At 36.5% G+C, this 22,032-nt stretch overlaps 1 protein-coding gene across 5 annotated transcripts in view; it reads left to right on the top strand.

Annotated features, from left to right (window-relative positions):
- The window catches only part of MAP4K3 (mitogen-activated protein kinase kinase kinase kinase 3), a 188,055-nt gene that overhangs the window by 111,917 nt on the left and 54,106 nt on the right, over positions 1-22,032 (top strand). For 4 of the 5 annotated variants that reach the window (XM_055243023.2, XM_055243025.2, XM_055243026.2 and 1 more), the window contains 4 exons: positions 27-137; positions 7,524-7,602; positions 15,384-15,442; positions 16,878-16,940. In XM_055243023.2, the coding sequence (XP_055098998.1) occupies positions 27-137; positions 7,524-7,602; positions 15,384-15,442; positions 16,878-16,940 (312 nt within the window). The remainder of the gene's footprint in view (positions 1-26; positions 138-7,523; positions 7,603-15,383; positions 15,443-16,877; positions 16,941-22,032) is intronic. The other variant, XM_055243024.2, reaches the window with a different exon arrangement.

The raw sequence follows: 22,032 nt of genomic DNA on the forward strand, positions 1-22,032 counted from the left end.
TTCTGCATTGTATTTAATTTTTATAGCATCCTTTTGTAACACAACATTTGACACGGTCTTTGGCAATCGAGCTGTTGGATAAAGTAAATAATCCAGATCATTCCACTTACCATGATTTCGATGATGATGATCCTGAGGTAGGAATTGCTTTTACCAACTGGCATATATAACATGTATATGTGTATGTATATATGTGTGTCTGTATGTACGTCTCAAAATCCATTTTTTTAATTTTGGGGCCTAGTTTAAATAAAAAAGCTCTTGAGGGAACAATTAATTCTTTGTCTTTGCCTTTCATGGAAAGTCAAATCTAGGTTTTTCTTACTGACTACTTATAGGTGACTATAGTGTGAAAATGGCAAAGGCAAATAATTTAATCCACTTGTTGAAATCACTGTAGTTATTTCAGAATAGCCATTTTCGATGAAGTTGCCAAATAATCGTTCACTGTAAAAGGGAAAGCAAATGGGAAGTGCCTAAACAAGACGTTTGAATATTCAAAATTTCCCCTCAGTTTGCTTCTCAGAAAGAATCCTCAGTTTGGCCTGGTGGCTCATGTCTGTAATCCCATCACTTTGGGAGGCTGAAGCAAGAGGATTACTTGAGGCCAGGAGTTTGAAACCTGCCTGGACAACATAGCAAGACCCCGTTTCTATCTTAAAAAAAAAATTCTTATACAATACTTCATAAATTATTAGAGGTTAGTAGGAAGTATAGGCTTGACTTTGCCAGTGACTAAAACTCAGTTATTGACTATGGAAATGTTTTAAAATGAGCCAGTATAGTTGTTAATAAAATAATTCTAATATGACAGAAGCATTGATATTAATGGAAGCTTCACTTCTGTTTGCATGTGTAACATTCCTAGCACTGCTAATAGTTGTGGCAACCAAAATAAATTCAGTATATGTGATATGGCAAAATTCTGTTATTGGGTCTGTAACAGAAGTCGACAGCCTTTAACTCTACTGGCTTTATGGGAGGACCTTGAAAATATTGTAAATTTCATTAATGACTGAAGGTGAAGTGTTTAGAAAGATGCCCACAGATTGTCTTAAGTCAGAGAGAACCTTTCTATCAATTCAGCATTGTCCCAGCGTGCCATCTTATGATAGATAAGCTGTTTGTCCTTTTGTTTAAAGGTCTGGAAAGGAGTTTGGAGCATAAAAATGTAAGAAATGTAAAGTATAATTAACCTTATAATTATACTCTAAAGAAGGTTTTTTTTGTTTTGTTTTTGTTTTTTTTTTTTTGAGATGAGTCTTACTCTGTTACCCAGGCTGGGGTGCAATGGCATGCTCTTGGCTCACTGCAGCCTCTGCCTCCTGGGTTCAAACGATTCTCCTGCCTCAGCCTCCTGAGTAGCTGGGATTACAGGAGCCCACCACCATGCCCACCTAATTTTTGTATTTTTAGTAGAGATGGAGTTTCACCACGTTGGCCAGGTTGGTCTCAAACTCCTGACCTTGTGATCTGCCCGCCTCGGCCTCCCAAATGCTGGGATTACAGGCATAAGCCACCGCACCTGGCCTGAAGAAGTTTTTTGGTGTTGATTTGCTTAATTTTATTTTTAAGAAAGTTAAGTTTTATAAACTCTTCTAGTCTTATTTAGTATACAGGCAGTCCTTGATGTGCATGGTAGTATGGGACTGTAAAAATGACTGCATAAGCTAAACTTCTGCAAAGTAATCTTAATAATCAGTGGGAAAAATTATAATTGTTTCATGACCTTTAAGATTTTTTGTTAAAGCATAAACTCTGTTACTGTCAGTTATAATTATAGAAATGTGAAAAAATAGTAAAACTATTATTTACAGTGTATTATAAATATTAGAATCATTGAGAGTTAACGTGTTTCATTTCTTTGTTAATAAACTTTTCATGCACATTTTTTACTTATCTAGTAGTCTGCTTATTGAGTAGTTTGCCTTCTCATCATGTGTCTGTGACACAGAGCAAGTATCTTTTCTGTGCCTTGGCAAATTGTCATATTCCTTTCTAATTTTCTTTCTAATCATGATCATGATGTGCATCTGTTATTTACATAGTAATTTGTGAACTGAAAGACTACCAATAAAGTTTATACTGTATGCAATTACAATTAATATACAGTGGTAACTGTTATTTGAACCATGTTGTAGGGAACTAGTGTTATTTAACTAAATCATGGTAACCGAAATTGGTGCATAACAAAACTGTAAAACAAGGACTGCCTATATCCTTTTCAGTGCACTAAATGCTACATGATTGTTTCTTACCTCGCTCTATGTACTTGTCATGTCTTTTTAAAAATGTACCCAAAGAACAGAAATAATAAACCAAATAGAGAAGCAATCTGTGGAATGAAGATTCTTCTAAAACTTTCTCATATAGCAGGGAAAGAAACTCATCTTTCTTATCCAGACATTGTTTTGGTATTATAATTATAAATTGTTACAAATCTCTATGGTAAGTAGGTAAAATAAAGGAATTTAATTATTCCAGGGGTAGGATGAGGGGAAGCTGGTACATTCCTTCTCACAGTAGCTTAGAATAATGTTTTTCTTAAGAGAAATTCATAACTTTTTTATTTGCAAATGATCTGTAATTGTAATTGCTAAGTGCAGTGTTGTCACTCAAAATACGAATGTATCTAAGAATTTCAGCACTTACTGTGATACTAAAACTATTGTATGCATACTCTTAAAAATAAGGGTGGGCTCAGTGGCTTATGCCTGTAATCCCAGCACTCTGGAAGACCGAGGCAGGTGGATCACTTGAGGTCAGGAGTTTGGGACCAGCTTGGCTAACATGGTGAAACCCCGTCTCTACCAAAAATACAAAAATTAGCTGGGCATGGTGGCTCACGCCTGTAATGCCAGCTATTCGGGGGGCTGTCGCAGGAGAATTGCTTGAACCTGGGAGGCGGAGGTTATAGTGAGCCAAGATCATGCCACTGCACTCCAGCCTGGGCAACAGAGCGAGACTCCATCTCAAAAAAAAAAAGAAAGAATAAAATATATATATATATGTGTATTTATCTATATATACATACATATATACACACACACACATACCACATCTAAGTCTAGTTTAAGTTTTTTATAGGTTATGCACTGTGGAAGAAAGTTTGACTTTTTAATGTTGAGTTCCCTTGTAGTTTTTATTTTAGAAGTCATTACACACTGGTGTAATTCTAATTCTGATTTTTATTCAGTTTTCATCTCATGTATGTAAGCCCTCTTACTATGTACAGCATTGTAAGATTTAACAATTTTATTAATCTGTTATGCTAATAAATTAATAATTTATTATGCTGTTTAAGCCGGGAAGGTAAAACCGTTCTCAGAAATAATCATGGGTTTCATCCATGTTCATTAATAACAGTCTGTATGAGTAACCTGCATGTTACCTGTTTTTGTTTGGTTTTGCTACTTTGTATTAGATCAAAAGTCTAGGGTTTTTCCTCGCTCTATGGCTAGCTAGCTGAATGCCCTGCCACTTAATTTTAAGTCTCAGTATCCTCATCTATGAAATGAAGAATAATGCTCGTTTCACAAGTTTAAGGATATAATGCCAAGGTGCATCAAAACACTTTGTAAACTAAAAAGCAGGTTGCACATGTAAAATTTAAATACCTAATTTTTGAAATTACTTTTGCTACTGTTTCACCATCACAAGTATTTAGTATTTCAGTCTTTTAAGTTTGTATATTTTTTCCCTGAGATGTATCTACACTGTGAGTAGTTAGAGTCTTGTTCTTGATTTGCCTTATTGAATCTAAGACTTAGAGCTTAATGTTTATGAATTATGTTTCCACAAAGATAGATCTAAGAGTGTATCTCCTTCAAAGGTAATACAATAGCTTCAAAGGTAGCATTTCACCCACAGAGGAAGCTATTGGGTATTGCAATAATTACATGAAATAGATGCTGGTTGAGAGACCTTAGTGTGAGTCTGGAGCTGCAAAAGTTTTTTGAATAAGACCTCTTTTACTTCCAAAGGTTATAGTAATGTCCATGAATTAACATTAAATAGAACATATCTCCATTCTACTCACCTTCAGAATATTCCTGTATGAAGTTGGCAGTGCACATAGAATGGCTTTAATAAAGTAAAAGGAAAGAAAATAGAGTACTACTCCTCCAAGAAAAAAACATAAAGGGCCAAAAAAAAAAAATTGTGTGGACCAAGAAAAAGTACCATAAATCATTAACCCATTTATGCCTAGTGTTCCATTATTGGAACTAGGCTTGTGGGAGTTATTTATATCCTACTGCTCAAGGCCATCATCAGGGTTTGATTTTTCACACACAAAAAAATTTGCAACCTCAGGTATAAATGGGTTAATGCCTTTAGCATTATTTCATTGCTTCTCTAAATATCGTGTATTAGTTACTATAAGCCCTTTATCGCAGGTGTGTGGTTAGTGTGTATTACATTTGTAGAGAAAAATGAGAGTATTTATGTTTAGAAATTAAAGGCTAAATTTTAATTTTTAAAAATCTTACCATTTTTATTAGTGATCTTGAAAAAATTCATTGAGTTTCTTTTTCTCTTAACTTTTATTTTAGTTTCGGGGTACATATGCAGGTTGGTTCTGTAGATAAATGGTATATCACGGGGGATTGATGTACATATTCTTTTGTCGCCCAGGTAATAAGCCTAGTACCCAATAGGTAGTTTTTTACTACCCTCCCAACCTCAAGTAGGCCCCTGTGTCTATTGTTCCCTTCTTTGTATCCGTGTGTACTCAGTGTTTAGCTCCCACTTATCAGTGAATTTGGTTTTCTGTTCCTGTGTTAGTTCACTTAGGATAATGGCCTTCAGCTCCATCCTTGTTGCTGCAGAGGACACTATCTCGTTCTTTTTTATGGCTGCATATCTGTACTACATTTTCTTTATTCAGTCTACTGTTGTTGGGCATTTAGTTTGATTCAGTATCTTTGCTATTGTGTTTTGCTATTGTGAATAGTACTGCGATGAACATAACGTGCATGTTTTTATGGTAGAAGGATTTACATTCCTTTGGGTATATACTCAGTAATGGCATTGCTTGGTTGAATTGGTTGTTCTAAGTTCTTTGAGAAATCTCCAAACTGCTTTCCACAGTAGCTGAACTAATTTACATTCCCACCAGCAGTATGTAACTGTTCCCTTTTCCCTGCTGCCTTGCCATAATCTGTTATTTTTTGACTTTTTAATAATAACCATTCTGGCTGGTATGAGATGATATCTCATTATGGTTTCGATTTGCGTTTCTCCAATGATTAGTGATGTTCAAGCATTTTTTCATATTCCTGATGGCTGCGTGTATGTCTTCTTTTGAAAAGTATCTGGCATGTCCTTTGCCCACTTTTTAATGGAGTGGTTTTTTGCTTGTTAATTTAAGATTCTTACAGATTCAGGATATTAGATCTCAGCCAAATGCATAGTTTGCAAAAATTTTCTCCTATTCTGTGGGTTGTCTGTTTACTCTGTTCATAGTTTCTTTTGCTGTGCCGAACCTGTTTAGTTTAATTAGATCCCATTTGTCAGTTTTTGGTTTTGTGGCAATTGCTTTTGGCATCTTCATCATGAAATCTTTGCTCATGTCTGTGTCTGGAATGGTATTTCCTAGGTTTTCTTCAAGGGTCTTTATAGTTTTAGATTTTACATTGAAGTCTGTAATCCATCTTGAGTTGATTTTTGTATATTGTGTAAGGAAGGGGTCCAGTTTCAATCTTCTGTATATGGCTAACCAGTTATCCTAGCACCATTTATTGAATGGGGCGTTCTTTCCCCATTGCTTCTTTTTGTCAGGTTTGTCGAAGATCAGATGGTTGTAGACGTATGGCTTTATTTCTAGGCTCTCTGTTCTGTTCCATCGGTCTATATGTCTATTTTTATACCAGTACCATTCTCTCTTGGTTCTGTAGCCTTGTAGTATAGTTTGAAACAGGTAATGTGATGCCTCTAGCGTTGTTCTTTTTGCTTCGGATTGCTTTGGCTCTTTGGGCTCTTTTTTTATTCCATGTGAATTTTAGAATAGAGTTTTCTATAAATTTTAATTTGTGAGAATGTGTCTACGTGGCCTTTGTCTAATTAAGTGATTCTAAAGGATATCCTTTTTCTTAGAAGGCCACCTTTTTAAGTTCAGATGAGCTATTTTAGAATCAGTTCTGCTTATTTGAAATTCTAGTAAATGTAATACCATTTTAGAGATGTTAAGTGTAATCCTTCATTGTTAGAAACAAAACAAATTATTTAGCATTTCAGAAGATGATGCCTAACATTTTGTTGCCTACTTTAATTTCAGGTTGGGCATCTTTCATTCTCTGGCCTCATTTAACAAAATCTTGTGGCAATCCCTTTCTCCTTTTTTACATGAAATATTTCATTTTCAAAAGAAATTTTTGAAAAAATACTGTTTTCATATCCAACCATCTGAATTGGTACGTCTGAAGGGAAAATAATCAGTCAAATCTCCAGTTCACCTCTGTTCTAAAGGGTGAAATATGGCCTCTGTATACCTGGGTAGCCTTTCTTATAATCATTTGACTTCTTGAGTTAGTTATCAGTTTTGTTCCTGACATGCTAGAGGTTCAGTTTTCACAGGGTTTCTCTAAATCATATTTTTTCAGCTTTTTCTTTTTCTAATGGTGGAGCCCTTGATAAATCTTATGTTGGACATTGAGAGTATAAGTTTTCCAGTATTCTTTTGCGATCACATTTAATTAGTTAGGCTCTGTAACTAATTTCAAGGTGTGAATCTTTTTTGCAAATTAAAGGCAAATAATTGAATATTGGTATGTTTCTTACTCATGGAAATTATAATGGCACATCTATAATCAAGAGAAACTGAGATGGAGTGGAGAGCATTTTTTTAATAAAAAAAAATAAAGCTTCTGAAAAACATAAAATACTATATGTTCATGTAAGCATAAGTTATGTAATTTTTCCAGTCTTAGTTAAATCAATTATAATTCAGATAGTGCCAAAAGTGAAACACAAACTAATATCCTACATCATCTATAAATGTCTATGTGGTTTTTAAAAATTATTTCAAAAAAATCCATAAATTGAAAAATAAACCTTAAAAGGCTTCTAAGCTCAACCATCATTAAATGATAGATGCAAGTGGTAATGCTTACACTGTTGTATTTCCTTTCCTGTCAGAATTTCTCGATGTCAGAATAGATCCAGAATACTCAAGTGTACTTGATTCATCCTTGTAGAATGGATCTAGACAAGTCTGATGTTGCACATACAAATAAGCAGAATATGTTACTAATTGTGTTTAATTTCGTATGTATTTAGCCAAAGAAGTGCCCTTTCTAGTACAAATAATAATTTATGTTGTGGATAATAAAAATATTTTTTCACCTTCATAGTTTGAGCTGCTATTGTGGTTTCTTCTTTTAAAAAAAAAAAAACTTGCAAAGTGCTGTTTTGCTTTCGTTTTTACTTAAAATGAAGTATTTTTTTCTATTTGGGTAATTTTGTGGACCATACTATGACTTGATTATCAAATGCTGCATATCATTGATTTTGTTCTTTTCTAGCCTCTTGTTGCTGTACCACATAGAATTCACTCAACAAGTAGAAATGTGAGAGAAGAAAAAACACGCTCAGAGATAAACTGTAAGTATATACTATACACAGTTTATGATTTAATGATACAAAATAAGTTATAATTTAGTTACAGTTATTTTTGTTTTATTTCCTTCTGAATAGTTTTTCTTACTAAACACTGTTAAAGGTAAAGTTTAATTAGGGCAGTAAGAATTTCATTTTCCTTATTCTTGTGGAATTTTTGGTGGCAGGGTGGGATGTATTTATGTTGTTACTATTTGGGAGGATAAGTTAATTCCTGGAATAAGCAGGGTAGAAGTAATTAAGGCAGTGCCGTAAATGCCTATGTGCATGTAACTCACCGAGAGAGCTTGTTAAATGCAGTTTCAGATTCAGTAGACCTGGGATGGGATCTGAGGTTCTACTAACAAGCTCCCACGTCATTCATGCACTCATGATCCAAGGGTAACAGAGAAATAGAGGTCCACAAACTGCCCTAGCATCTGAGTAACCTGGAAACTTTTAAAAAGGGAATCTCAGGCACCATTTTTCCAGAGTCCAATTCAATAGGTCTTGGATTGGCCCAGAAACCTTTTAAAATAGACCCCCAGTTATTTCTTAGGGGCAGCCAAGTTATGGGCCCACTAAGACAAGCCATTCATTCACATGGGATCCAGTACTGTCAACTCATCAGTGATAAACTGCCAACAGGAATCCCTCGAACAATAGTGCCTTAACTTTTTTATTCCTTAGAAGCATTTATTCTCTGAGTTTTGTTCTAGTGATACCTGGAAAGTATGGTGGGTTATATAAAAAGCTCAGGAGTGGGATTTGGTACTTTGTTTGCCAACATTTAGTTGTGTGATCATATGAATTATCTTTAAAGCTCCTGCTGAAGTCACGTCTTAAATTTGCTAATTTCGCCACAAAACTATTTTTCCGAAAATGGCATCCTTAGCACGTGAGAGCATTTCTCATCTTTTTAATATACAAAAAGTAATTATGAAATATCTTTATCATTTCTTTAATATACAAAAAGTAATTACAGGCCAGGTACAGTGGCTTATGCTTGTAATCCCAGCACTTTGGGAGGCCGAGGTGGGCAGATCACTTGAGGCCAGGAGTTCAAGACAAGCATGGTCAACATGGCGAAATCCTGTCCCTGTGTAAGCTACCAAAATTAGCCAGGCATGGTTATGCGCACCTGTAACCCAGCTACTTGGGTGGCAGAGGTATGAGAATCGCTTGAGCCTGGGAGGCCGAGTTTGCAGTGAGCTAAAATCCTGCCACTGCACTCTGGCCTGGGCAAAGAGCAAGATTCTGTCTGGGGAAAAAAAAAAAAATGGTAATTAGAGATGACTTGCAGTTGATTTAGAAAACTTTATGTATTCAGTACTGTTGAAAATGTAATTTAAAGTACTCTCCAAGATGGCTAAATAGGAACAGCTCCGATCTACAGCTCCCAGCGTGAGCGATGCAGAAGACGGGTGATTTCTGCATTTCCATCTGAGGTACTGGGTTCATCTCACTAGGGAGTGCCAGACAGTGGGCACAGGACAGTGGGTGCAGCACACTGTGCGTGAGCCAAAGCAGGGCGAGGCATTGCCTCACTCGGGAAGCACAGGGGTCAGGGAGTTCCCTTTCCTAGCCAAAGAAAGGAGTGACAGACGGCACCTGGAAAATCGGGTCACTCCCACCCTAATACTGCGCTTTTCCGATGGGCTTAAAAAATGGCACACCAGGAGATTATATCCCACATCTGGCTCGGAGGGTTCTACGCCCACGGAGTCTCAGTGATTGCTAGCACAGCAGTCTGAGATTAAACTTCAAGGTGGCAGCGAGGCTGGGGGAGGGGCGCCCACCATTGCCCAGGATTGATTAGGTAAACAAAGCAGCCAGGAAGCTCGAACTGGGTGGAGCCCACCACAGCTCAAGGAGGCCTGCCTGCCTCTGTAGACTCCACCTCTGGGGGCAGGGCACAGACACACAAAAAGACAGCAGTAACTTCTGCAGACTTAAATGTCCCTGTCTGACAGCTTTGAAGAGAATAGTGGTTCTCCCAGCATGCAGCTGGAGATCTGAGAACAGGCAGTCCTCAAGTGGGTCCCTGACCCCCGAGCAGCCTAACTGGGAGGCACCCCCCAGTAGGGGCAGACTGACACCTCACACGGCCGGGTACTCCTCTGAGACAAAACTTCCAGAGGAACGATCAGGCAGCAGCATTTGCGGTTCACGAAAATCCGCTGTTCTGCAGCCACCGCTCCTGACACCCAGGCAAACAGGGTCTGGAATGGACCTCTAGCAAACTCCAACAGACCTGCAGCTGAGGGTCCTGTGTGTTAGAAGGAAAACTAACAAACAGAAAGGACATCTACACCAAAAACCCATCTGTACATCACCATCATCAAAGACCAAAAGTGGATAAAACCACAAAGATGGGCAAAAAAACAGAGCAGAAAAACTGGAAAATCTAAAAAGCAGAGCGCCTCTCCTCCTCTAAAGGAACGCAGTTCCTCACCAGCAACGGAACAAAGCTGGACAGAGAATGACTTTGACGAGTTGAGAGAAGAAGGCTTCAGACGATCAAACTACTCCGAGCTACAGGAGGAAATTCAAGCCAAAGGCAAAGAAGTTAAAAACTTTGAAAAAGAATTAGACGAATGTATAACTAGAATAACCAATACAGAGAAGTGCTTAAAGGAGCTGATGGAGCTGAAAGCCAAGGCTCAAGACCTGCGTGAAGAATTTAGAAGCCTCAGGAGCCAATGCGATCAACTGGAAGAAAGGGTATCAGCGATGGAAGATGAAATGAATGAAATGAAGAGAGAAGGGAAGTTTAGAGAAAAAAGAATAAAAAGAAACGAACAAAGCCTCCAAGAAATATGGGACTATGTGAAAAGACCAAACCTACATCTGATTGGTGTACCTGAAAGTGATGGGGAGAATGGAACCAAGTTGGAAAACACTCTGCAGGATATTATCCAGGAGAACTTCCCCAATCTAGCAAGGCAGGCCAACATTCAGATTCAGGAAATACAGAGAACGCCACAAAGATACTCCTCGAGAAGAGCAACTCCAAGACACATAATTGTCAGATTCACCAAAGTTGAAATGAAGGAAAAAATGTTAAGAGCAGCCAGAGAGAAAGGTTGGGTTACCCACAAAGGGAAGCCCATCAGACTAACAGCTGATCTCTCGGCAGAAACTCTACAAGCCAGAAGAGAGTGGGGGCCGATATTCAACATTCTGAAAGAAAAGAATTTTCAACCCAGAATTTCATATCCAGCCAAACTAAGCTTCATAAGTGAAGGAGAAATAAAATCCTTTACAGACAAGCAAATGCTGAGAGATTTTGTCACCACCAGGCCTGCCCTAAAAGAGCTCCTGAAGGAAGCACTAAACATGGAAAGGAACAGCCGATACCAGCCACTGCAAAATCATGCCAAATTGTAAAGACCATCAAGGCTAGGAAGAAACTGCATCAACTAACGAGCAAAATAACCAGCTAACATCATAATGACAGGATCAAATTCACACAAATCAATATTAACTTTAAATGTAAATAGACTAAGTGCTCCAGTTAAAAGACACAGACTGGCAAATTGGATGAAGAGTCAAGACCCATCAGTGTGCTGTATTCAGGAAACCCATCTCACGTGCAGAGACACACGTAGGCTCAAAATAAAGGGATGGAGGAAGATCTATCAAGCAAATGGAAAACAAAAAAAGGCAGGGGTTGCAATCCTAGTCTCTGATAAAACAGACTTTAAACCAACAAAGATCAAAAGAGACAAAGAAGGCCATTACATAATGGTAAAGGGATCAATTCAACAAGAAGAGCTAACTATCCTAAATATATATGCACCCAACACAGGAGCACCCAGATTCATAAAGCAAGTCCTGAGTGACCTACAAAGAGACTTAGACTCCCACACAATAATAATGGGAGACTTTAACACCCCACTGTCAACATTAGAAAGATCAACGAGACAGAAAGTTAACAAGGATACCCAGGAATTGAACTCAGCTCTGCAGCAAGCGTACCTAATAGACATCTACAGAACTCTCCACCCCAATCAACAGAATATACATTTTTTTCAGCGTCACACCACACCTATTCCAAAATTGACCACATAGTTGGAAGTAAAGCTCTCCTCATCAAATGTAAAAGAACAGAAATTATAACAAACTATCTCTCAGACCGCAGTGCAATCAAACTAGAACTCAGGATTAAGAAACTCACTCAGAACCACTCAACTACATGGAAACTGAACAACCTGCTCCTGAATGACTACTGGGTACATAACGAAATGAAGGCAGAAATAAAGATGTTCTTTGAAACCAACGAGAACAAAGACACAACATACCAGAATCTCTGGGACACATTCAAAGCAGTGTGTAGAGGGAAATTTATAGCACTAAATGCCCACAAGAGAAAGCAGGAAAGATCCAAAATTGACACCCTAACATCACAATTAAAAGAACTAGAAAAGCAAGAGCAAACACATTCAAAAGCTAGCAGAAGGCAAGAAATAACTAAAATCAGAGCAGAACTGAAGGAAATAGAGACACAAAAAACCCTTCAAAAAATTAATGAATCCAGGAGCTGGTTTTTTGAAAAGATCAACAAAATTGATAGACCGCTAGCAAGACTAACGAAGAAGAAAAGAGAGAAGAATCAAATAGACATAATAAAAAATGAAAAAGGGGATATCACCACCAATCCCACAGAAATACAAACTACCATCAGAGAATACTGCAAACACCTCTACGCAAATAAACTAGAAAATCTAGAAGAAATGGATAAATTCCTTGACACATACACCCTCCCAAGACTAAACCAGGAAGAAGTTGAATCTCTGAATAGACCAATAACAGGCTCTGAAATTGTGGCAATAATCAATAGCTTAACCAAAAAGAGTCCAGGACCAGATGGATTCACAGCCGAATTCTACCAGAGGTACAAGGAGGAACTGGCCCCATTCCTTCTGAAACTATTCCAATCAATAGGATGGACTCATTCTTAACCTACTTATCAGATCTAAGGGCCATTTGATATCTGAGCCATTAACAGCTTAAAAGCATGTACACACCCAGACATAACTGGAGATACTACAGGGCTGTGTTTCTCGACCAGTTTTTTCCTTATGCCTCCTATTGCTAAATATTCAAATCCCATGATCTTCTTTCATTGGTATTAACATTCACAATAAATTTACATGCAAAGTTGAAATCAAACCATTAGAAAACTGATTATGCTTTGAAATCTCACTCTTTTCCTCACCTTGGTTGAGAAGTTTTGGTTTTGGCTGAAGCTCTTACTAGTTGAAATGTAATATATTGTGGCTATTTGTTTTCTTTTTATTGTTTTATATTTTTTCCTCTGCTTTTATCTCAGTGGACTTGAGGGTTTTACCCAGGTTATAAGATCAGATAATGATAATGAGCTATAGAAATAAAAGGTAAAGATACTGAAACATTCAATACATTAGAAAGCAAAGAAAAAGAAAAGATGAATGTAGTACAGTTAATCTGTCTACTCTGGCTAGTTTATACTTTAGCTGCAGTGGTTGTTTTTGGTTGTGTAGCAAACCCAAAATTTAGCAGCTTAAAACAGTAAACATTTTTTAAATCAACTCCCATATTTTTTATTTTAAATCTTATAAGACAATATTATTGTCATTAACCATGGTCAATATTAATCTGTATTTGTATATTTACCAATTTTTTGCTATTCATTCAATACTGTATTTCTGTACTACTACTTAAGGATCTCTTTTGATTAAATAATTCCTTTTAGTATTTCTTTTAGTATAAGTCTGAAGGTACTGAATTCTCTCACTTTCTGTATATCTGCTCATGTTAAACAATAAACATTTATTGTCTCTAACAGATTTTGAGAGTCAGGAATCCAGGACAGGTTAGCTGAGTGATTCTGGCTCAAGGTCTCATGAAGTTGCACACAGGATATCAGCTAGGGCCGGAGTCATCTGAATGTTTGACTGGACTGGAAGATTTACTTCCAAGCTCATTCACGTGACTATTGGCCAGAGGCTTCCCTTCCTTGCCAGGAGGCCTCTCTTTAGGGCTGCTCACAGTGTGACTTCCTCCAGAGCAAGTGATCCAACAGAGAGAGCCCAAGACAGAAGCTTTATCTTGGAACTCATATACAGTTACTTCTGCTCTGGTCTTTTGGTCACATCAGCCAACCCTGATCCAATGTGGAAGCATTTTGAATACCAAGAGGCAGGAGTCACTGGGGGCCATCTTACAGGCTGGCTTCCACAAGTACCCTGTATCAGCGGCTGTCTACCCACCTAAATACTGAGTTAAGATTGTCTCAGCCAGACACAGTGGCTCACGCTTGTAATCCCAGCACTTTGGGAGGCCGAGGCAGGTGGATCACCTGAGGTCAGGAGTTCCAGACCAGCCTAGCCAACATAGTGAAATCCTATCTCTACTAAAAATACAAAATATTAGCCAGGTGTAGTGGCGCGCACCTGTAGGCCCAGCTACTCAGGAGGTTGAGGCACAAGAACCGCTTGAACCCAGGAGGTGGAGGTTGCAGTGAGCCGAGATCGCGCTATTACACTCTAGCCTGGGCAACGGAAAGAGACTGTGTCTCAAAAAACAAAAAAGATTGTCTCTGTTTTATGCCTGGTCACAGCAAAGTAGCAAGTTAGAACCTGATTGTACACACATATAATTTTGTTAATCATCTTTTCTTACTGTGGAAAACGCTTAGAATTAACAAATTAAGCTTTACAGTTAAGACTTTATTGGGCTTTTTCCAGCTAACATACAAATGGCCATCAGATACATGAAAATACGTTCAACATCACTAATTGTAAAGAAAATGCAAATCAGAAAAGAAAAACCCCAATGAGATATCATTTCACCCTACTTTAAATGGCTGTTGTTAAAAAGCCAAAAAATAACACATGCCGGTGAAAATGCAGAGAAAAGGAAACTCTTACATACTATTGATGGAAATGTAAATTAGTACAGCCACTATGGTAAACAGTATGGAGATTCCTCAAAAACTAAAAAGAGAACTACCGTATGATTCAGAACCACTGGATTATGCATCCAAAACAAAGGATATCAGTGTATCTAAGAGATATGTACACTACCAAGTTTATTGCAGCATTATCACAATACCCAGGATGAAGAATCAACCTATATGTCTATTAACAGGTGAATAAATAAAAGAAATGTAGTATATATACACAACAGAATATTATTCAGTCATAAAAAAAATGAAATCCTGTCATTTGCAACAACATGGATGGAACTGGAGGACATTAATGTTAAGTGACTAGGCATGGAAAGACAAATGTCTCATGTTCTCATTCATATGTGGTAGCTAAAAAAGTTGATCTCATGGAGGTAGAGTAGAATGATGGTTACCAGAGGCAGGAAAGGGTAAGAAATAGGTGGATGAAAAGAGGTTGTTTCATAGGTACAAAAATAAAATTAAATAGAAGGAATACATTCTAGTGTTCAGTAGCAGAGTAGGGAAATTATAATTAACAATCATTTATTGTATATTTCAAAATAGTTAGAAGATCTGGAATGTTCCCAACACAAAGAAATGATAAATGTTTGATGTGATGGATATCCTAATTACCCTGTTTTGTTCATTACACATTGTACACGTGTATCAAAATATCACATGCACCACTATGAATATTTACAATTACGTTTTAAAAATTGAACACAAGTATCTTTGGAGATCAGTGTGTGGTTGATGGTAGCATTAAATGTCTTTTACCATGGAAAAACTTTTTAAATTATTATATCATTAAGAATATAAAAACATCCTGGTTTTACTGTTTTTTCCTTTTTAGTTGGCCAAGTGAAATTTGATCCACCCTTAAGAAAGGAGACAGAACCACATCATGAACTTGTAAGTAGTGTAGCCTTAGAATGTTAACACTGAAAATAAATGTTTTAATTTGTCTCTATGTGATGTATTAGTACTGACCAAAAAAGCTAATCATTAATATTTTCAAAAACATTTGAGGTCCCAGCCTGGTCAACATAGTAAGACCCTGTCTCTACAAAAAAATGTTAAAACCTAGTTGACATGGCGGTGTGTACTTGTAGTCCTAGCTACTTGGGTGACTAGGGCAGGAGGATCCCTTGAGCCCAGGAATTCAAGGTTACGGTGAGCTATGATCGCACCACTGTACTCTAGCCTGGGCGAAAGTGTGAGACCTTGTCTTTAAAAACATAAAATAAAATTTTTTTAAAAATTGTGGGAAACAGAAAGGTAAGTAATTCTCAAATTCATAATAAATAAATCTGTGTTGCTGAATATTTTCAAAATTATTTTAGGAGAAACTAGTTTTACCATTCTCTGATTAAATGTTTTTAATGCTGACTTTTAAATTATTTTTTATTTTTTCTGTTTTTGAGGGGCTTTTTAAAATGTGTATTTTTAGGATAAATGCCATGGTTTCCAAACATTAGAGTAGAATCATATCTGTATAGAGTACTAAAACTTAGGGAGATGAGGCATACATAGTAAATGAAGTTTGTCATTCATTTAAGGCTTGCTATAACTTTACGAATATACTTTGTATGATTCTTTTGTTGTTGTTTTATAAACTCCTTTCCAGATAAATTATAATATATTAGATTGAGTCATAAAAGCAAAATACTTTGCATCTATTTGAGATGTTAATATTCTATAGAACAATAAAAAAAGAGATATTGGAAAATACAGAATTCTAAAGAAATTATTTTGCCAGAGTTCCATATGATGTCTGTTCCATTTTTTATTTGCTATTTAATAATGAGAAGAAAGTAACTGTTAATAAGTACTAAGGATTGAAGGCTTTCTTCTTCAGTTTAATGCTTATTTTAGCTCACTGACTGAAGCATACAAAGGGTGTCATTAGCCTTTACCTTATAGTTACTCTAATTCAATGTACCAGTGTGGAGGAGTAGGATGTTAAAGAAGAACTCTTAAAATGATCATATTGTAATACCAAAGCCTGACATTTATGAAGAGGGGTGGAGAAAATTAAGAAAAAGTAGTCTTGATTTTTATAAATGCTAATTGTGTTTTGTTAAGGCAGTTTGAGTTTATTTTTTGTTTCCCTTTGTAAGTTGGCATTGCCTGTATTTAAATTCTGTACTAATTTAGTAACTGCATTTTAGAGCAAAGTTGTTGCAATGTTGCTTTTTTAGAAGCTGCCTAATACAGTTTGACTTTCCATTTGCCTTAATAAAATTATATTAGCAGGACTTACTTCATTTTGAAAGTTTCCCTTTGTGAATTTGTGGCTTTTAGTCTAAGCATAAATAACTTGGGTTTCTTGGTCTCTGCTAAACAGCCCGACAGTGATGGTTTTTTGGACAGTTCAGAAGAAATATACTACACTGCAAGATCTAATCTGGTATTTCTCATCTTCTGATTTTCTTTGTCAGCATTGTTTTAGTCGTAATTGTTTTCTTTTAAGATCAAACATTTTGTCCAATTAAAGCATTGTTTTGTAAGTTGCTATCATTTAGCAAACTTCTGTATATTAAGAATTGTAGCAATTTTTTCCCATAACAAGTTACATATATATATCTACTCAGATATAATGCTGTAGTAATAAACATGCTTTTTTATGAAAAATGTTAATATTTAATTTTCTCATTCATATATTAGGGTTGTTTTTTTTTTTAAGAAATGGCATTTCCCTGTAAAAATGTCCAGTTTAATGATGTAACTTGTTTTAATGAACTAGAAACCACCCATCCACATGTATATATATAAACTATTCATATGTTATGTGGTACATATATTATGTATTCATATATCATATGGTACATATATTATTCAGATAATATATGGTACATATATAATTTTTAAAGATAATTTATTCCTACATTAACAATGAAATCATTCTCAGATGAAGTTTTAATTTTTCAGCATTACTATCATGTCTGGTTTCCTTAGAACAAAATTTAGGTTATAAAGCATTCCTGAAGTTATAAATATTGTCTTACCATTACATAAGAAAAAATGAGAAATTGATGCTATTAAATATTAAATAAATAATACTTTTAATAGTTGTTATTAAGTAAATAGTTCTTTCTGCTACTGTGGTTGGCGAGAGCTCCAAGTTACCCCCATATTTACTCCTAGATTCTACTTTTCTGACTTTTAAATGGAATTTTCCTTATCTTTCCTTCCTCTTTACCTTAGTAACATACATCTTTCAATTTTGATTGGCTTAAATGATTCTTTATGTAAATTTTGTAATCTAGGACCTCTGACATTTGTAAAATATGAAAGAGATTTTAGACATAATTTCCCTGCTTTAGGGAGGTTGCTGTCCTATTGGACAGAATATATTTACACATACAAACTCTTACCATGCAACAAAATACATAATAGCTTGCCGACATTTTGCCAGGTGACAAGTGTTGATGAGGGGAAGCTAACATAACAATAGGTACTGTAGAGATGAGAGAAGGAGAAGAGCTTTGGGGCCCATGTGGCTTATCTGGCTTCTGGGAGGGACTAAGACTAATGTCAGTATTGTGTAGGAACATTGTAGATTCTTCAGGAAGAAAAGGGGCAGATGCTGGCTCTGTTTCGCGGGAATTGGAAATAGTTGCCAAGGCACAGACCACAGGTTTGAGAGATGTCAGGCAGAGAGCTGAGATTTTGAAATTATCATGCTAATCTCGGATTCCTTTAAAAAAAAGTAGGTTTAAATTATCAAAGAGGAAGTGATAGATGAAGCCATGAAATTGCATGTGTTCCCCATTGTTAAATCTGAAGAAAGAGTGCAAAAAACTGGTTACCTCAGTGGATGTTGCCTATGCTTAACATTCAGGTAGAACCAACATTGGAGGTACGGAAGAAGCAGTTGAAAAGCTAGGAAAGCCAGTAAATGCACTGTCTCAAAATAAAGAGGGGATGTCTTCAATGGCCTAAAGAGACAGAATGTGTGAGGATTGAGAATTAACCCATAGGGGCCAAGTGAGATAGAATGTCTGAAGAAAATACAGTCGGTGATTGCTGGATTGAAAATGTTTTCAGAATTAGACATGTAGGCTAGAATGACAATTAGTGAAATTTATTGCAGAAATACAACACAATCAAAATTTTAAATTGACTCTATTATTTATTGATATCCTCCATGTAGAAAAGATAACAACAAAACTGGAAACATAATACTTTAAAATTACAAATACTTGGCTTGGCACGGTGGCTCACGCCTGTAATCCCAGCACTTTGGGAGGCCGAGGCGGGCGGATCATGAGGTCAAGAGATTGAGACCATCCTGGCCAACATGGTGAAACCCTGTCTCTACTAAAAATACAAAAAATTAGCTAGGCGTGGTGGCATGTGCCTGTAGTTCAGCTACTCGGGAGGCTGAGGCAGGAGAATCGCTTGAACCTGGGAGGCGGAGGTTGCAGTGAGCCAAGATTGTGCCATTGCACTCCAGCCTGGTAACAGAGCGAGACTCCATCTTAAAAAAATAAAAAAAAAACAAATTACAAATACTCTTTTCTGTGCCACATGTGGAACTAGCCTAGTAACTTGAATAAGTTACCATATTATGGCTTTGTTCCCTGTAACTGCTCCCACCTTCATCCCCGCTCCCTGCCCTATAATCAGGAGTTTCTTGTGGTACAGGGGAGCAGTTGACGGGGGTCTTGTGACAATGGAGGGATTTAGGGACTGTTAGGATAGTTCTGGCAGAAGAGGGATGAATGAAATATTTGTCAGAGTGTACAGCTTATAAAATCAGCCTTAAAGCTCACTCCCAGTGGTAACAAAAGCTAACATTTATCTAGAGGTTTTTATATACCAGGCATTATTCTAAGCACTTTAAATATATTAACTTATTGTTCTTGTTTTACAAATGAGGTGATTTAAAGTGCAAAAAAGCTGAAATTCGTTAGTCTTTAGCTAACAATAGCAGAGCTGGGATTCCTAAGCAGCCTGGCTCAGGAATGCAAAACTAAACTGCTGTACTGTATTGCCTCTACCCAACATCATCAGTATATATTTTTAAAGTAATACTGGGCCCCCCACCTTTTTAAAATAAATATATATGTCCCATGGTTATGTTTTTTGTTTTTTTTACTGTGATAAAATACACATTACAAAATTTACCATTTTAATGTTTATGTCTACAGTCCAGTGGCATTAAGTACATTCATATTGTTATGCAGCTGCCACCACTCTCCATCTTCAGAATGATTTCATCTTCCCAAACTAAAACTCTATACTCATTAAAGAATAACTCCCCATTCCTTTTTCCCTCCAGCCCCTGGCAGTGAACACTCTGTTTTTTGACTGTGAATTTGACTTCTCTAGTTATCTTGTATAAATGGAATCATAGCATATTTGTTCTTTTATGACTGGCTCACTACTTAGCATAATTTCATAATACCTTCAGGGTTCCTCCGTGTTGCAGCATGTGTCAGAATTTCCTTTTTAAGGTTGAATAATACTCCATTGCATGTAAATACCACATTTTGTTTATATATTCATCCATTGATGGACAGTGAGTTGCTTCTACCTTTTGGCTATTGTGAATAATGCTGCTATAAACATGGATATACAAATATCTGTTTGAGTCCCTGCTTTCAATTCTTTTGATATGTAACTAGAAATGGACTTGTAGTTCTATCTTTAATTGTTTGAGAAACTGCCATACTATTTTCCACAGCAGCTGCAACATTTTATATTCCCACCAGCGATGCACATGACTTCTAATTTCTCCACATCCTCATCAGCATTTGTTATTATCCTCTGTTTTGTTTTGTTTTTAACTTTCGATAATAGCTATCCTAATGGGTATAAAGTAGCCATAGTTATTTCTGTGTTCTAATTTTATCAATTCTAAAATCTTGGCACTATGAGCAAGATTTCATCTCTTACAAATGCTTGTGGCTGGCCACTAAAAGCCTGAGGAATCCAAAATGTCTGGCCTTCATCTTAGCTGGCAATTGGCACCAAGGTAAAAACCCTAAATCCCTTTGGGACCAGAAGAAACATTTACCCCTTTAAAGACCTTGCTACATAAACATTCCATATTACCCGTGATTTCTGGTTGCTTTAAATGCCAACTGTTTTTATTTTGTGATTTTGTAAGTGAATTTAGAATGTTGTATTTCAACTTTTGTGCTGTCCAAAAGTGCTCTCTCAAAAAAAAAAAATCAGATAATTAATATATGAAGCCAGAAGAATAGGGCTTGATTTTTTAGAATTGACAGTTAGTATGAAAATTTTTGAAAGATGCCTGAGTTTAAAACAAAAACTCACTGTAAGTTAATTAAAAGAGTTTTGCCCATAACCATAAAAATTGGTTTATCTGATCTGCAAATTGCTATCTTCAGATTAGAAGATTATATGACACATCCGTCTTAACTGATGCTATTTTTTTCTAATATGCATAGTTTTACTGGTTATTTAAGCCCATATACCAATAAAAAAAAATTGAAAGTTCATTCTGTATAAAAGACTATGTTGACCCGGCACGGTAGCTCACGCCTATTATCCCAGCACTTTGGGAGGCCAAGACGGGCAGATCACTTGAGGTCAGGAGTTCGAGACCAGCCTGGCCAACGTGGCAAAACCCCATCTCTACTGAAAATACAAAAATTAGCTGGGCATGGTGGTGCACGTCTGTAATCCCAGCTACTTGGAAGGCTGAGGCAGGAGAATCTCTTGAACCCAGAAGGCAGAGGTTGCAGGGAGCCAAGATCGCGCCACTGCACTCCAGCTTGGGTGACAGATTGAGACTGCATCTCAAAAACAAAAACCCAGAAAACACTATGTTAATGGCTATGGAGGGGCATAAATAAATAGTAACATAATCATTGCTCTGAAGAAGTATATAGTATGCCTCACCTGCCAATATTCATTTCCGAGCCTGCAGTAGAAAAGTCATATTATTCCATTTTCAGGCTCCTTAATCTGCTTTTATTAGTCAGAATCCTAACTTGATCAGTTAATATTTTGACTCTACTTGCTTTTCTGACTTTTTAAGAAATAAAAAATATTTGAGTTATCCTGGATTCAACCCCTCTCTCTATTTCTGTAAATCATCTACTGCATTAAAAGGTATCTCACTAACAACCTTATTTGTGCCATAATTTTCTCATTTTTGATGGGAAAATATTTCTCCTGTTCTCCTTTTCTTGGTCAAGATATATTGCTCAAGTATTTTTTTCTTTTGTGTTTTTGTAGTGAACTGTATCAATTCTATTGACTTCCTGCTGCTTTCTCATCAGGTATAGACTTAATAAATCTCCGAGGGGGATTTTTTTTAAACTACAATAAGATGTTTTTGGTCATATGCTTTTCCTTTTCCAGTGCTCCATGTTACATCCTTCGTTCATTTTCAGTTCTTTCTCACACTTTGTGTTCTTAGAAATTCCAACTGAAATTTAGAAATAGTCTCCCATTCACTAAAATGAACTACTGAAATTAAGACTTTGCAACCCAAAAAGATATTTTAATTGGGCTAGGATAAC

The sequence above is a fragment of the Symphalangus syndactylus genome, chromosome 14 (genome assembly GCF_028878055.3).
Source record: "Symphalangus syndactylus isolate Jambi chromosome 14, NHGRI_mSymSyn1-v2.1_pri, whole genome shotgun sequence".
In the NCBI taxonomy this organism is placed as follows: Eukaryota; Metazoa; Chordata; class Mammalia; order Primates; family Hylobatidae; genus Symphalangus; species Symphalangus syndactylus.